This window comes from Amblyomma americanum, chromosome 4 (assembly GCF_052857255.1).
Source record: "Amblyomma americanum isolate KBUSLIRL-KWMA chromosome 4, ASM5285725v1, whole genome shotgun sequence".
In the NCBI taxonomy this organism is placed as follows: Eukaryota; Metazoa; Arthropoda; class Arachnida; order Ixodida; family Ixodidae; genus Amblyomma; species Amblyomma americanum.
The window spans coordinates 58229908-58247797 of record NC_135500.1 but is presented as its reverse complement, the minus strand read 5'-3'; the positions used below and the strand labels follow the sequence as shown (position 1 = coordinate 58247797).

At 47.7% G+C, this 17890-nt stretch overlaps 1 protein-coding gene across 3 annotated transcripts in view; it reads right to left on the bottom strand.

The window, feature by feature from the left end:
• Liprin-beta (liprin-beta 1) overlaps positions 1-17890 on the bottom strand; it is an 85189-nt gene that overhangs the window by 34096 nt on the left and 33203 nt on the right. For 2 of the 3 annotated variants that reach the window (XM_077661005.1, XM_077661004.1), the window contains 3 exons: positions 17323-17497; positions 3893-4004; positions 2909-3031 (listed from right to left, as the gene is read on the bottom strand). In XM_077661005.1, coding sequence (XP_077517131.1) covers positions 2909-3031; positions 3893-4004; positions 17323-17497 — 410 coding nt within the window. Of the gene's footprint in view, positions 1-2908; positions 3032-3892; positions 4005-17265; positions 17498-17890 lie in introns of all 3 variants that reach the window. The other variant, XM_077661003.1, reaches the window with a different exon arrangement.

Genomic DNA, 17890 nt, shown 5'->3' with positions numbered 1-17890 from the left:
AATACTGCAGTAACAAATGAAGAGCATCAGAAACAGTTTATTCATGTGTAGTCAAGAGCTCCAAGACCAGATCGCATGAAAAACATTAGTTTTAAAAATATTTTGCTAGACTGCTCATGGAAGGGATCAATTCAACATCACCAAGGCCTCATTCTAATGCTAAAGTTTTAACGAAGCCAGCTGTGCCAACAGTGGAGCTTAAAAAAATTGGAGAAATCCGTGTGGCCGGATTCGTTTAAACCCTTTCAAATACAGCGCGCTATTCCAAATACTACACTAAAAGCTGCCGTGATGGCTCAGTGGTTATGGTGCTCGGCTGCTGACTGAAAAGATGCGAGTTCGATCCCGGCTGTGACGGTTGCATTTCAAAGGAGGCAAAATACTAGAGGCCCATGTACTGAGCAATGTCAGTGCATATTAGAGAACCCCAAGTGGTCGAAATTATGAGCACTCCACTATGGTGCCCCTCACAGCCTCTCTAGTAAGGATTGCCATAATTGCTGTCCCTTCAATGACTAAATTGTGGTGCTGTTGCGCGCATTTCTGACAAAATTTTATATTACAAATCTCGGCTATTTTAAAATTTTTTACTTGTTCGCTATAATGGGGTTTCACTGTACATAGTTTTGTGTTGTAGTGGGGATGTAGCCAGTGAATACTGACTGTCTGCAAGGCGATTCAGGAAGATTTCTTTGAAATAACATCTCTCAGGTGACATACATTGTACCACTGCTGCTGATGCTGGTCTCTGAGCTCTTTCAAAATCTTTCCAAATTAATTGAGTTGAGAAGCATAACTACTCGATCTAATGACACGTGACAACGCAGTTAGAAATGCAAACAAACAACCAGCATTAATTGGCAGTATCTCCAGCAGCGCTAAAAACGGGCGAGTGCAACCTGGTGATTCCGGAAGTGATGGCGCCCCACCTCGGCGTTCTGGCTAAATCCACCTCGCTTAGCGGATCAAGAGAAGGTGCCCCACTGTGGAGCAAGTTGCTCTGAAATGACCAGTGGAACTTGACAAACTGATCCAAACTGCCCACTGGTACACCTATTCGCCACTGCAGAGCAAGGAAACCTGCTCCAGACTGACCACTGGAATTCGCCATAAGTGAACATGAATGCATAGAACTGAGCACTCTATCGAATTAAATGTTGCAGTAAGCTAAGCACTTTACAATGCCCAAGTTAACGCTACATCAAGCTACGTATGGATAACCTATCCTCACGTTCTTGCAGCATTGTTTGTTGTGCCAACCTAGCTGCCGACAATGGAAAAGAATAGTATTGTGCTGGCTTTCATTAATGGTTATATATGCATTACATTCAGCACAGGCACACTTGCGATCAGTGGCAACCTCCCTTTGCCTCCTTTTCTCAAAATGCACCCGTACTCCTCTCTGCTTTGTGCTTTCTGGAGAACAGAAAGGGCCCAGGGTCAGGTTTTGGATGCTAAACTTTGAGCGCCATGCCAAGAATACATTCAACAGTTTTTCTTCTACTTCCTAATCAATTATCTTTCAGCCATGAAATAATTGCATCATTAATTTGCCACTGATGACCACCACAAATTTTTAAAAATTCCCCCATGCATTCTTTGCTTTCAGTGACTACCGGATTCCTTCATATGTATGGCATATCATTATCATCATCATCATCAGCCAGACTACACCCACTGCAGGGCAAAGGCCTCTCCCATGTCTCCCCAATTAACCCTGTCCTTTGCCAGCTGCATCCATCCTTTGCCTGCAAACTTCTTAATCTCATCCGCCCACCTAACCTTCTGCCGCCCCCTGCTGCGCTTGCCTTCTCTTGGAATCCACTCCATTACCCTTAAGGACCAGCGGTTATCTTGCCTACACAGTACATGCCCTGCCCAAGCCCATTTCTTCCTCTTGATTTCGACTAGGATGTCATTAACCCGTGTTTGTTCCCTCACCCGCTCTGCCCGCTTCCGGTCCTTTAGCGTCACACCTATCATTTTACTTTCCATGGCTCGCTGCGCTGTCCTTAAGTCGGACCTTTTTCGTTAGGCCCCATGTTTCTGCCCCATAGGTTAACCGGTAAGATACAAACCGGTACAGCCCAACGAGCCCCTCATTTTCCTTTCCTTGTTTGTTGAATAGTGTAATGAGGTCTCGGTTCTGGCAGTCCCGATGCAACAGGTAGCATAACAGGGTTCTTGCACAGCTTCCGCCCTCTTCATTCGATCAAATTCCATGTGACCCTTACGGTAATAAAAGACATACTATGTCCACAGCTATGGACGAAGGTGGCGCTTGTGAATGAACTCAAGGTTTAGTTACACGCAACATAAATACCCCCGAAAGCAGAAGACTGGACAGTCGCCGTAATAGCTGGGCCAGTAAAGTCCCATACGCGAATTTTGGAGGTCGTGGGATCAGATCCCACCGACGGCATGTGGTTGTTTTTTTTCTTCTAATTTCTAATCAATTATCTTTCAACCATGAAATAAATACACTATTAATTTCCTGCTAAAAACACCACAAATAAAAAGAAAAAAACCTTTGCCCTATGCATTCTTTCAATGACTGCTGCCTTCCTTTATAGGCACAGCTAGACTATGTTGCACAGACACCCCAGATTGGGCCACCGTGTTGTGCCCCTTCTTCTTGTGGACTTCTTTTCAGTTTTTTTTTTTCAGAAAAAACAAGCCCAAGCCTCTCTTTTGTAAAACAAATCAGTCCACAAAGAATTGCAGCCCGTATCTAAAAACAATGCGCCAGCCAATATGTGGGCAAGGTCAACACGATGCTACCGGAAGGAGCAAGTGTTGCTGCTCAAGACAGAAAATACATGCGAAGTCAACAAGTGAAGTTTCAAAACGAGTTGAAGCCATCAACAAATGCAAAAAGGAGAAAAAGAGCAAGGCATGGCACGCTCACAAGCTGTGGTTGTTGTGGATGGTGATGGGAGTCCAGCCCAGCCGGGGACCCGTGGTAGCCCGCAGCCCTCCACGCTGGAAGCTGTCCGAGACATCCATGGTGTGCGAGTTGCTGCGCCTTAACCTGCAGGCACAGGCACTGATGCATCAGCCAGTAAACAATGTAACCACAAATGCAAGACTGAATGCGCAAGTGTTAGGGCTGCATTAAGAAAACAAGTCTCGTAACAGAGGGCTACGAAGCACTTCGAACTGCCACAGCCATCACCCTCTCCCAAGGCAAGAGCAGCTGTACCATTCCCCCTACTCCCATTTCCTGAGGGCGCAAGGAAACAGAAGACGTGGCCACACATACAACACACTCTCACTGTTCACCGGGTGACCACAAGATCCTGAATGCATGACACTCGTAGCTGTTGGTTGCAACAGACATACTAGTACAGTGATGATATTATCATAAACCCCAATAAACCTCCCCGGCACAGCTAGAGGTTTAAAGAGAGGAAACTCCCGGACTCTTTCTGGCCTTCTGAGGGTGTGAGAGGGTCGGATTTAAAGCGCTCTCGACTTGCAACATGGCACTGCCACAGAGCTGTCTATGCCAGGTGACGTCTGTACTTTGGTGACACTTGTTGTGGGGCTAGTTGGTGCATAGTTCCATGTACAGATGTTAGCGCAAAAATAAGAGTCAATCACAAGAAAGGTGGACAAGTCAGTAGCGCGTTGCCTTGTCCACCTTTCTTGTGATTGTCTCTTATTTTTGCGCTAACATCTGTACATAGTCTGTACTTTTCCCAGGACAAGGCACAGCCCCCAGAGGCACGTGTACTACACGCGTAGGCTCTGAGCAGGACAGCGAAGAAATTTCGTCTCCCATTGCTTGCAACAGTCACACAGCTCAGAGAGAGAAAGAACCTGGGCCCTTTCACTGTTACCCCGCCCCTCTTCAATGGACCTGAGAAAATCAGAGGGGCAGGAAACCCACCTTCCGAGGATCTTCTTGAGACCCCGCCCCTTGCTGTGCTTGAGGGTGGAGGCTGCTGAAGGGGGTGAGTACGTGGGGCAGCCTGGCCGGGCCACCACCAGCTCGGGCTGGGCTGCACAGTGGGCAAACCGTCAGTTCAAAGTGTCACCACTGCACTCAGTTCGGCCAACCCATCTTGTTTGCTGCACCATTCCATACCAGCTCCCTGGGGTATCTTCGGTGGAGCCAAAGCAATGGTGCAGAGCAGCAGTGAAGCTTCACTAATGCAAAGCAAAATTCGAACATAAACAGACCTTTGAGGTAAGCAAAATACAGTAGAATCTTGACGACATGATCCCAGTTGATTAAGAATTTTGGGATGATAAGAATTTGCAAAATTGCCTGGACGGAGTAGTACTTTAAGTTCAATGTGCAGAAATTCAGATGGTGTGAACACTCTCCCACGCCACCACGGATGATATGAATGCATTAGCTGCGACCGCAGCCTCTAGAACTAAGTGCTGCCCATACATCGCCAATGACAGAAATGTCAGTCGCATGGTAAGCACTCCCAGCACCGAGCGACGGCACTTGGCACACACAATGCTGATGTTGCGAGTGAGTGGCAGCTAGCAGTCATAAGTAAATTCTATCAGCCGAAAACAGATCTGTGCGAATGCGTTTCTCATGCTTCTGTTTGCTTTGCATGATACAAATTTCTGATAATACGAAAATTTTTCACGAACCTGTGTGATTCATATCATCGAGATTTTAGTGTGCCAGAATTTCCAGTGTACTTACTGTGGATTGAAAAAAAATTTTAATCCTTTCATCTACCTTTGTTTTGCACCGCAGCTCCTTTTCATAGCCAGGCGCTTGATTAGAGTAAAACAAATCCCAAGTAGTAAAAAAAATAGCCCCCCCCCCCCCCCCCCCACCAAAAATAAAGATAAGAGTGCACTATTGCATTTACAACAAAAGTGATAGCATGCTAACACATACCTCCTTGTTAGATAACTGTGTGACCCATGAATTGCACAACCTGCTGGCTGATGGACTTTCTTTATACTTTCCAGTGACACGATTCCCAGAACTTCCTTCTTGCCAGAATTTGGGCCTCCTTCATTCATTTTATCCATAATGATAACAAACACCATTTCACACACCGACACCTTCAGCCTGAACATGTCCACTCGCAATGCAGACCGGCAAACCGGACCAGGTGTGCTCAAATTAAGACACCGGAAGCATGCTCCCATTTAGACAAAAAACTACAATGTTAAACAACGAGGCAGTTCTCGAGCAAGAGAAAACAAGACAAGATGCACACAGCAGCCCCATTACAGCTTACCAGGGCCACTGAATGTAGCCCCCCCCGCAGTTCTGGACACCACACTTCTAAAACCCCAGCACAGCGTATGATGGGCCTCTACAGTGCCCAGAAAACCCACCAATAAAACGCCCGGAAGTTACTTCCTCACAGGCTAATGCAGGAACTGTATCCTAGGGGTTAACAGTCAACCTGCTGCAACATCACTCAACTCTGCATTCAGCATGCCTGAGTGAGACCTTGACAAAAAAGAAAGTGTTGGAAAAATCTACTCTTCATAGGGGGTCTAAACAACAAAATTCTTTCCCTTTGAGGTGCTTGACCTGACTCCAGGAGTGGTGCAGCTAGGCATGGTGCCACAGCAAGAGCTATCGCTGCAGCATAGCCGTGCACCGTAGCTGGTGCCAATCTACCTGAAAAAATACCCTACAAAGCTTGCACATGCAGCTAAAGGGCACAGCACAAACACAGCATAAACACAGACATCTTCATACATTTTTGAACTCACAGCACATGTTAGCTAGCATTAAATCTCCCACGAGAGGCATCACTGCCTCAGAAAAATTTGATTAGGTGGCCAACTATGATTACTTGGCCAATTTGGCCAACCAGAAAGAAACTACACCAATACTCATCATAAACACTGCCTTGATTCAATGCTTTAAATCCACCCACTTGGTCTACTAACAACTTGGAAACACTTGTTGATAGTGTGAAAACACAATTCTCATACTTGAACCTTTCATCAAAGGTGCACTAAAGAGGGATCAGAACTTGTATTTTTACCGCGGGAACTAGATCTGCATGCTCCGAGCATTCTTAGAAACTCGAATTATTGTCCTGCGCAGCCAAATGCCCTAATTAAATTGACTTAAACGTCCCGGCTCCCGGCTTTTTTTTTAACTCACGCGGTAGGTAGGCGGAGTCAACCAAAGCGTGGAATGTCTTTCAGCCAGTCCAGTGGCAGCTTCACTTTCGCCTTTACTGTATTTACACGATAGGAAGTCGACCTATATTTTTCTGTTTGAAAATCCGAAGTGGGGGGGGTCGACTTACAATCGAAACGAAAACACCTCACTATAAGTAAAGGTGAGCCAAACGAGATATCGGGCATGCTACAGCGTGGTTGCCTTTTTGCTGCGTGACTCCGTCGCATTGCTCTTGGTGCTGGCCTTGAGCAGCTGCTATGTCAACACGCAAAACTGGCATACCCTCCGCGCGCACGCGGGCGGCGGCCGATGGCGGTTATCGATGGATGGATAAATGGATGGATGGATACGGCTGAACCCTTTGCATCGGGCGGTGGCTCAAGCCACCTAGCCATGTCTTGTGAAATTTTACTCCTGTCTTGCTTTTAGCCACCAATCAGATAACCTTCGCTTGGTTACTTCTAACCACTTAAAATCCACTTTCCCTTCACTATCCCTAAATCCCAGAGCCTTGGGTAAGTCAGCCCCGCTGCTTTCCACTGTAGGGTGAAGCCCTTTACAAAAAAGTATCAAGTGTTCAGCCGTTTCCTCCTCCTCTCCGCACACAATTCACAAAGTGTCTATCTCCTGGTACCTGACTCTAAACGTCTTAGTCCGCAAAACTCCAGTCCTGGCCTCAAACAACAAAGAGCTTCCCCTACAATTATCATAGATATTTTCTTTGACAATTTCCTGTTTAAAGGTCCGGTACGTTCCCAGTGCCGATTTCGTCAGCATCCCTGTTTTCCACAGAGCTCTCTCTGTTTCTTTAACCTTTTTCTTAACCGATAATTGCTTATTTGCCCCCTTACTGCTGTCCAGATATTTGCTTGTCAATTTTCTAGTTCGCTTTCTCCATTTCGTGTCAACATTATTTATATACAGGTATCTGAAAACTTTCCTAGCCCACTGCTTTTCCTCCATCTTTCTCAATCGTTCCTCAAATGCTATCTTACTGCTAGCCTCTCTGCTCTCGAAAGACGCCCATCCCATATCACCCTGTACCCCCTGATTTGGTGTATTGCCATGTGCTCCCAAAGCTAACCTCCCTACCCCCATACTCAGCACTGTTATTTATCCACACCCCAAGATACTTGTACTCATTCACTACTTTTAGTACGAACTCCTGTGTTCTATGCTCACCGCCCTCTTCATTAAATATCATGACTGCAGATTTTTCCTTACTATACTTGAAGCCTAATCTATCTCCCTCTGTACTGCATATGTCTAACAACTTCTGCAGGTCTTCCTTGTTGTCAGCCATTATCACTATATCGTCCGCGTATATTAGTCCCGGTAATGTCTGTTTAATCAATTCCCCTTGTTTGAAAAAAGATAGGTTGAAGCCTAGTCCACTCCCCTCTAGCTTGGTCTCCAACCCTTGCAGGTACAACATGAACAACAAAGGGGACAAAGGACATCCTTGTCTAAGCCCCCGCTGTATCTCTACAGGCCCTGATACATTTTTTCCCCATTTTATGAGCACTCTGTTACCTCTATATATATCTTTTAAAAGATTAATTACTCCATTTTCCACATCCAATGTGCCCAGTATGTCCCACAAATGCTCCTGAGTAACGTTGTCATAGGCTCCCCTAATATCCAGAAATGCTAGCCATCAGGGCCTATGTTCCTTTTCCGCAATTTCTATACACTGTGTCAATGAAAATAGATTGTCCTCCAACCTCCTTTGTTTCCGGAACCCATTCTGTAGTTCCCCTAACACCCCCTCGTTCTCCACCCATGCCTGCAGTCTATCCTTTATAATCTGCATCACTACCCTGTAAACCATAGATGTCACTGTTATGGGACGATAGTTACTTACGTCTGCTTTGTCCCCCTTTCCCTTATATATCATGTTCATTCTACTTAATCGCCATTCATCGGGGACTTTCTCATCCACTATCATTTTGTTCACTACCTGTATTAATGTTTGCTTGGATTTTGGTCCTAACTTCTTTATCAACATAATCGGGATACCATCTGGTCCTGTTGATGTGCCACTAGGAACCTTCTTCTCTGCCCTTTCCCACTCTCCTTGCTCAAGTGAAGCTATTGCTGTAACCGGTCTATCCTCCTTCGATAAATTATGTGCCACGTGCTTTGCTGTAAATTTTTCCGTCATCCTTGTTCCTATGTGTTTTATTGCCTCATCCCCTTCTAGTGGAATACCCTCATCTGTAACAATAAAGCTTTGTTCTAGCCTAGTGTTATTACTCATTGCATTTAGATGTTTCCAGAATTTTTGGGCTGCTTTTCTATCCTTTTTATTTACTTTTGACATCCATTGGGCACCCTTTCTTCTAATTTTCTCATTAATCAAATAGGATGCGTCCCTTCTACACTTTATGAAGGTATCCCATTTTCTGTCTACTTCGGGTTTTGGTTCCCCCCTCTTCTTGGAATATCTGTGTTCTCTGGATGCTTCCTTGCGCTTTCTATTGCCCTCTTGACCTCCTCATCCCACCAACTCTTGGGTTTGCATCTTTTCCCTTCTAGCTTTACTTGCACCTTAGCTAGCTCTAGCTCCAGTAATCGAGTTAATTTGGTGTAAGTCCATTCTGTTTCACTATCCTCAAAAATTACTTTCTCGATTTGTTTGGCTGCTGCTTCCAATTGCTTTTCTGAGTAAAAATTCCCCCCTGATTGTTCATCTCGCTTCAGTCCTACATTGCTTTTTCCTCTGATGCTCAACTTGATACGCTTGTGGTCACTACCTAGATTTCTGGAACCATCTTCATCTATGCTCATTACCCCTAATCTGTTATACATCCTCTGTGACATTAGTGCATAATCTATCGTCGAGTGCAGACTCCCCGCCTCCCATGTTATGAGCCCTTCGCACTTCTCGGTGCTGTTGCATACAACTAAATCATGCCTGTCACACATGTCCTGTAGCATGCTTCCTGTCGAATCCGTGTACCCATCCAGGTCTTCTATGTGTGCATTCATGTCGCCTAATATAATTATCTCGCCCTGTCCTCCTAGCTCATCAATGTCGCTTGCAATACATTCTAACATTTTCCTGTTTTCCTCTTTGGCATTAACCCCTGTCCACAGGTATACAAAGCCAAGGAGTGTTTGCTTGCCTGCCACTGTTCCTTTTAGCCATAAATGTTCCCTGCATCCCAGTCTAACCCTTTGAAAATTCATACCTTTATGAATGAATGCCCCAATTCCACCTCCCTTCCTGCTGCCCTCTGTTCTATTGCAATATTCCCATGCGTAGTCTGGGTTACAGGGTGGTTGATCTATGTCTCTAAGATGTGTTTCCACTAAACCATATACCATTAATTCCTCCTGCCTTAACTGCTCTTCTATTTCCTCCCATTTCAGTCTATTCCTGCCACCTTGCATGTTAATGAAACCTATATCTGAATTAACTTGGCCCTGGCGCTTGCGTCTCTTTCTTCCCCTATGGTTCCATTGTCCGTTTGATCTTAATTCTTCCTTCTCTACACTGGTTCCTTCAGAGCTCTGGGTCCCCCCAAAAAAGCTGTTGCCTGGCGACCTATCCTACTACCCACCTCCTTCTTGCCAGTGGCACCACCGTAGTGGATGCCATCCTGTGCAAAAGGGTGGGGCCTAACCTCGTACACTTCCCTGTTGACCTCCATCACCCCGTATCTTAGTCGTCGACTCAATAGCCTAATTACACGGTTAGCCTCAACGACCCTCCTTTCCATTTCGCGAGCCTGCCTCTGGACCTCTGGGACTGCGCATATGGTCACATGCACACTCTCAGAGGCCTCTCTAAGCGTACGCATCCCCCACCTCCAACTGCGTCTCAAGATTCTGGCTCCTCCCCTGCAGCACATCATTGAGACCAGCATGGATAACGACAAGGTGTTCGTCATCCATGCTACCCACCACCACCTCCCGGGCTTTGGCCATTGCATCCACCATGCACTTCACCGACTGAGCCTCCACCTGCACCCGCCTGTCTGCCTTCACTGCCGTCAGAACGCCTCCCTCAACCCTCGCTACGTTCGAGTCCCCGACCACCAGAACCCTCCTGTGCCCTAACCGTTCGCTTCCGAACTCCATCTGTTGGCCTCCGGATCGCTCTAGCTGACTCTCCTGCCGCTGTACGCTATTGTTGCGAGTCTCCATGCCCGCTTTAACCTCTTTCTCATTTTTCTCACTCAATGCTCGCTGCGCTACAGCACTGTAGGATCGACGAGCCTCGTCCCCCACCTGACACTTCTCCGGACTGGGGTGCCCAGCCGGCCGCGACCTGAGCGCTTCAACCTGTTTTTCTAGCTGGGTCCGCTTTTCCCGCTCTTCTTTCATCTCGCCCACAATTCGCTTCAACAGGGCGACATTATTCTCCTCCTTTTTAATCAAATCGGCGACCTGAGCTTCCAGCTTAATCCGTGCCTCTCGTTCTACCTTCAGGTCCGCATTAAGTGCATTAAACCGAGCTTCCCATTCCCCTTTTAACGTGTGAACGGCGTCCCCAAACCGCTTACACATCTTACACGCGAAGCTAGCCTCATCCGCCTCGGCTAAGCTCCCGAACCCAGTCTCATCTAAATAACACCAACGGTCGCACTCCTGGCACTGTACTAACTCCCCGTCCTCGTCCACCTTAACTTTCCTAGCTTGCCGACCCATCGTCCGGCCGACTACGCCTTGTGAAAGCCCGCCAAAATTCCTATGCCGATAGCCCTCGGCCCTACGCAACGTAAAAGCACACGTAAAAACGATAAGCAGCAAACTGGCACCCCACACGTGGCTGCTGACTGCGGTTGCTGAGAAGCGGCGGCGGCCCGATAACGCAATCGCGTTCTACGGGAAGCTCAAGCGTCCAACAAGTTTTCTTTTTACTTTCAAATGCGCACTCGGCGCTGAAGGGAGCGTTGGTAGTTGATGGAAGGGCCGCTGTTCCAGTCGAGGCGGCACCCCCATTCGGAACGGCAGCGGTGCCAGGGAGTGTCAGTAGCCAATGGAAGAGCCAACGCCATTCGTGCGTAGTTTCTCTTTGGCTCTGACGCATTTGACTACAGCTGGCCGTGTTTCACAAGTGTTTAATGTAGTGCTTCATCAGTCATCATTTGTGCTCCAGATCGGGCAAGTGGCCGGCGCTCGTTCATGGCTACATTCAAGATGGCTGCCATTCTTTACGCCGAAGAAACAAACAGCTGCCCGGCGGGCCACAATTTCGACGTTCGCAACGGGTGATACAGGTGTGGCAGCTGCAACAAGGCAAAATTTTCAGCTGTTCCATGCGATGTCGTGATGTGGCTGTTTGCGAAGTGTGGGATTTCGCTGGACGACGACGTTAGACCGACATGCTGTGGGACCGCAGCAGTGATCACGACGGCAGCACGGCGCAAGTGTGGACGAGTAGTCCAGTAACTAATACATTTTCGTTTTGGAATGTGCCCACGGGCACGTCCGCTTGCGGCAGCCAACAGCGGCTGGAGATAAACAGCGGCCGCTGGATAATGCTATCGCATTCAACTATTTCAGGCCACGCTTAAACAAATTTGGAAGCTTTCTTTTATTTTTCGGAAATGTGATTTGGGGGGGTTCGACTTACATTCGAGTCGACTTAAAGTCGTGTAAATATGGTATTTTGTTTTTTAGGTTCCTGTCAATAAGCAGTTTCAGTCACAGACAATATAGCCGCAAATTAGGCCCACGTAAATAAAAATACGCGTGGACGCTTTGATTTACGTATCACTCTGCCGATGGCAGAGCGGCAAGCCGCCATGGTACTGGCTGACGCATTGGTTGACTCCTCCTACCTACCGCATTGAGTTAAAAAAATAAGGCGGGAGCCAAGACGTTTAATCCGATTTAGTTAGGGCATCGGCCGCACAGGACAATAATTCGAGGTTTCTAAGAATGCCCGGAACGTGTAGATAGACTTCCCGCGTTAAAAAAATGAGTTTAGATTAACTTGAAAAAAACCAGTCACAAAAGACAATGGACAAGAGAAGGAGTGTACACGCCACAATGACTGGACTGTCAACTGAATTGACAGTCCAGTCGACAGTCCAGTCGTTGTGGCGTGTACACTCCTTCTCTTGCCCATTGTCTTTTGTGACTGGTTTTTTTCAAGTTACTATGAACCAACTGGCCCGCATTTCAACCCTTCTGCATACGAGTTCAGATTCCTCTTTAGTGCACCTTTAATATGGCTACTCTTGCGTTCCACTGCATTAAACCCGAGAGGCCTGCTCACTTCTCGAAATCTAAGCTGTGTGTGCCCTCCCTTCCCGTAGGCACTGTACACAAGGCTGTGTGCATAATTGCACTGTCATTCGTGTGCCCACAAATGCACCCCGAGGGTAATGCTACTTTGCGTGTCCGACAAGTTCTTCACCAGGAGCATGACGAGCATGCACATAATCATGGTGGCAGTAGACAGTGGCCACACAAGCAGCCCACCAGGGGAATTCAGCACAGTAGCACTGCCTGTGTGCACCGTGGTTGCACTGGCTTAGGTCAGCTACTAAGATGTTCCTGAACCAAGCATTGTGAAAGCGGTGTCTTTCTTGGCTTTGCAAGACTGGCCCACTGGCAGCGAGCACCGGAGCGAAGTCAGAAGCGGTACCTGGCATGAGTGGCCATGGCGCCAGCAGTCTGGTCGCTTGTATCCGGACACAACTTGTCGCGCTTAAAACACAAGGATGGAACAAAGTGGACGACACATGTCCTGTGCTGAGCGCGCAGTTGTGTCGAACTGTCTGCTTGAGCGTGCTAGCACCATGTTGTGCTGGGAGAGCAACCGTGCACTGCCAGCAGCCTTGTCAACTGCACCACGATGAGCTGAAGTTGGTGAAGTGTTCCGCCGTGGCTGCTGCAATACTCTAATTGTTGTAGCATCGAGGGGCTTGGACATTAGCACAGCATCATGCACTTGTAGTAGGACTGTGCTTGTGCGTGTCCAGCAGTATCGCTACATTTCTTGTTGAATACACGGGACTCCTCCTGTTGCTCAAAACAGACTAGTGTGTTCGCTGGCCGCTTGTGCAGAGTTACTCATCGGGTGGGACCATAGCTCGTAGACGCTATTTAATTTGAAGGCGTGACCTTTGTTGGTGCACGTGTAGCCATCAAGTGATGACAAATACAATTTCTGTAAATTTAAACACTGAATTCATCTGGTTGCACGTAATGCCACTTCACAAAATACAGTCATCCTGTACTAAGTTCTCCCTTCACTTCTTGTTCACTAGATAAAATGTGCAATATCCACTGTGCAATACAGAAGGAATAGCGTGTTACTAGACCATTGTTCAATGAAAGGTCTCCTAATGCTGCTGGAGCTCTGTAATGTTTGCTTTTTCATGTCCTTTGTTCAAGGCCACCAGCACACGTCCTTCTCATCATGTCACATGGGAAGTGAGCGTATCTCTGGAATGATTGTAGCTACATGCAGCTGTTTCTACGATGTTCAAGTTGGCAGAGTCATTATTGGCACTGTACCTCAAAAGTTTGTCATCAGCTTTAAATTGCACACAGCCAACACAGATGCTTATTCTTGACATGACGACCATCCAATGCACATACATGCTGCTATCACTGCCACCAAACACGCTTGTGGCATGCATGCTGAGTTAATATTTTTAAGTTAGTTACTATACTTTCTCTCAATTCTCTTAGCACTTACTCCTGTCTGCTCACTGCTACCTTCACAAAAAGACAAAAGGTACTTACGCCCCTTTGACCAAAAACAGTGGGGCCAATAAGAGACACCACCAGCCAAGGCAAAACAGTGCGGAAAAAATGAAAGGTTGCAAGCTGGCTTCTACACAGCAGTTCCAGAAAGAGTGCCAAGAAGTTCGATACGAGTTGATCAGCCAATGAGAGATTCAAGACAATGAAAAACAAAAAAAACATGCCAAAGAACCAACAGCACAGTCAGGAGAACCCCAAACACTGCATGCCTCGCAGACAGTTCAGAGACAAGATACAACAGAGAAAACAAGTGAGGAGCTGCTTTCCATTGGGCATGCCAGCAAACTGACATATCGAACACGTTGCTTTAATTCCACTTTTAATTACTAGTGCTTTTCTGACCATTTAACCCCCACACCGACACAGCACAGAGCTTCAGCACAGCTAATGCTGCCACCTCGCCCTGACTCACCTCTACAGCACTCTGAACAAGGCTGAAAACATGGAAAAAATCCTAACCTGCACATCCACCATGAGCATGAAAACTAGAGGGATACCTGTGCCCACAGAACAGCTAAGCTTAACAACGTTAACTTATTGCTCTGTTGGGTCACGTAACCAATGACCTTCATTTCTCAGAGCTGCCCTTAAAGAGCAAAGTTCTGCCCCCTAATACACATCACTACAGATGGAGGCTACAGGCACAAAGTTATGGGGTGTCTGTTTTCTGCCCTGAAAGAGACCTATGGACCTAGTATTCGTGAAAATTAACTCAAAACACCTGTGCACAGCATTAATAACTAATTACAAATGATCCTGTACCACCAGTTTCGGTCTCAGTCGACGCCAGTGCTGAAGTGCATGAAATCACGTCTGAGCGGCCAACCTGGACTACCACAATACCAATGAAGCCGGCGTCACTGGCAAGCACTGGTTGTTTCCTCAAGCAAGCATTGATTGTGATGTCACAATAATTGGGGCAAATGCATTATGACATCGCTCGATGCAGGTTGCAATCCAGAACGACTCCTCGGACGACATCCAAAATCATATTAAATTACTTACGTTCCACTCGATGCCTGCAACTGCAACTTGCTAGAAGGCATCTCCTTACAGCCATGAAATAAACAATATCGGGTTTTTTGTGTTCGAAATTTTGTGTCTGTACCCCTTTAAGAGTGCTCACTTTGCCCGGCTGATGAGTTTAGCAAGAACAGAACTACGAAACGTAAACGGTGTGACTCAATTCTGTGAACAATGATATCCCAGAATATGAATTTAGGGTCTTGGTGCAAGCTTGGCACGTGTGAGGCAGTGCTCTCATATTGAGTAAAACATGAAGAGTTTCTCTCAGTTTCCCGTTTCAGCAACAACTCACTACAACACACATACAGTTAAACCTGGATTAACAAACCTCCATGTAGCGAATTCCTTCATATTACGATGTTTCTTAATTCCCTAACGCTACCCCTACTGAAGCGTGTGTATTTGCTACTTGCGAACACCACGTAACGAAGGCGTTGGAGGGGCCAACCTTGATATAACGAACTCACCACGCCAGCTATCCATTAACTACTGCTGCGTTACTTGAAACATTGCCAAATCACACGAGTTAAGACACGAACTGCTGCAACAGGAACATCACAATGAGCGAATGCAGTTGACACGACATGCCATGCACCAGCGCGACCGGTGCCTCTCCATGGCAAACGCAGCATTCTATGCACTTTCGCTTTTCTAAGGTCCGTCGATTCGCCTGCACTCGCTGCACCAGTTCTCTAAAATTCTGAAGCAGTGCCGCTTAGGGTGCCGCGAGCATGCAGCGCCAGTTCCGGCAGTTCAAGTGCAGCTTGGCACTGACTGCTTTCAAAACGAATGTTTGAGTGCAGGCCTGGCCATCTGCTAGCCTTGGCGTCGCCCAGCTCGACGGCTGCCAACATCCCGAATCGCGTTAAACATTTTTGAACACAACATCGCAGCGAAGTGCTGCCATGAACCAGCCTAGATCGATGCACATGCACCTTGCGGCAGCTGGTGCGAAACGCACGAGTGTTCTTTTACGCAACACAACAGAGGTGCACGCGCACCTGACCCACGGTTGTGACGGCTGGCGGGTGGGCACTTTCGTCGCTTTTGCACTGTGTTCGCGCGCCTGTCCACGAGTAATATTCACAGCACGTGGGCACACCAGCACAGAAGTATTGACACACACAGTGATAGTTCACTGCGCTTCACTGCGCACACACTGCACAGAAATCGCTGCAAGTAGTTACAGGCCGAGCGGATAAACCTGAGTCCCTTCGCCGCATTTATCACAACGCACAAGCCATCGTCACGCAAGGCATCGTCTGCTTCCATGGCGGCTGTAGCTGCACGATTTCGGCACCGACTGCTGAGGAGGTGCACAGTTTTCCTGACCTTTTCCTGAACTAGACCTGCCCAACGTCTGCACTTTTTTGAAACGAATGGCTTCGTGCAGACGGCGCCATCTTGCACCGCTGAAACAAATGGCGAAGTGCAGCACCGCGAGAACCAGTTCACGAAGTGCAGGCGAATCGAACGGCCCTGTTGCCTACCACGAAGTGGCGCTACAATAGCTCATGTCCAAAAGCAGCACAAAACAACACGATGTAACAAAAGAGACACGAGACATGCAGTGCGGCACCTATCACCACAGCTCGGTTGCTCACGTGATTCAGGCGCCAAGAGCAGATGCGTGGCAGGAGCGGGGGGGTGTGGGAAGTGGGGACGACTGAGACCGCCGGCAACCCGAGGCGGAGAGTCAGTTTTCAAGGGCTACGGTGGACGGCCAGACTGGCATACAGTTTATTTTTATTTTTTTGCGTTTACGGGAGCCGAGCACGGGGAAAGAGCCAGGTACCTCCAACTGTCCCTGCCTCCCCCACTCTCCCCATTCTGCACATAACGGCGGTGTGCGATCCCTCGGGGGGACGGTGGCGGATGCTGCTGCGTTCATACTCTCAATGCGACCGCGAAATGTCGCACTACGTTTATGCCTTCGGGTAACAGGGGCTTATTGTGAACGTATTTGCTAGGCCATTCTGTCTACATTTATTTTTCATTCCGGCTTCTGTTCTGCACAGTGTTCCAAGTTTTCATGTGAAAAGTGGTGACAAAATGCAGCATGTAACGAAAAATTTCACACTTTCCTCAGTTTTGTTATATCCAGGTTTAATTGTATGTCATGTATACCGTACAGCATGCACCATAAGTACCTAACCTTCACATCCGTGATCATTACACCACTGCAACTCATGTCTGAACCCACCTCTGCCTGGTGCCCTGAAGCAAATGCCTTCCACCTTGGTAGAGAGATAGGCCGAAGGTGTTCTATACAGCATGTTGATTAGTGAAAAACGGAATGCATGCCCAATGGAAAGCGTCCCACCTCATGCGAGACCCAAGGTAGAGGAGGTGCAGAAAGAAAGAGATAAGACCGTCACCTAGTTCGGGTGCACTGCAGGCCCGGCGAGAGGACCGCAAGCGGAAAAAGCCTTTACCAAAGGAGACACCCGCTGAGCTCTTGCGGCTGCGAAAGACGTCCCGGCTGCTGGCCTCGGGGGCAGCCACGGCAGCAGCAGTGGGGGGTGAAGGGGCAGGCTCCTCAGCCGACCGCCTCACCTGGTGGCCGTGCGAACGTGGCAGGCTGTTGCTGTACTGGCGCACACTGCTCAGCTGCAACGTCCAGTTGGCAACACCATGTCATCACTAAAGAGATGCTACTGAATAAAAACAAACAAAACTATACGCAGTACCAAAACAACACTCCTCCTTTTGGCTACCAAAAGCTGCTGTTCAACTTGAGCGTGATGAAAAAGCATAAAAAAAGTTGAAAAGCGAAAATGCAGAAATCCAGCGATGACTCACATGCGATAATGATTATGCCCAAGAAGACGCAGCCAGTGTGGGGTACCTAACCCCCCTCCCCTCATTCCCACAGGTCACGCTCAGCTGCACGGAGGCAAAATGACCATGAACACAAACATGCGAAGGCAAGATAACCGCTCATCCTTGAGGGTAACGGAGTGGATTACAAGAGAACGCAAGCGTAGCAGGGGGCGGCAGAAG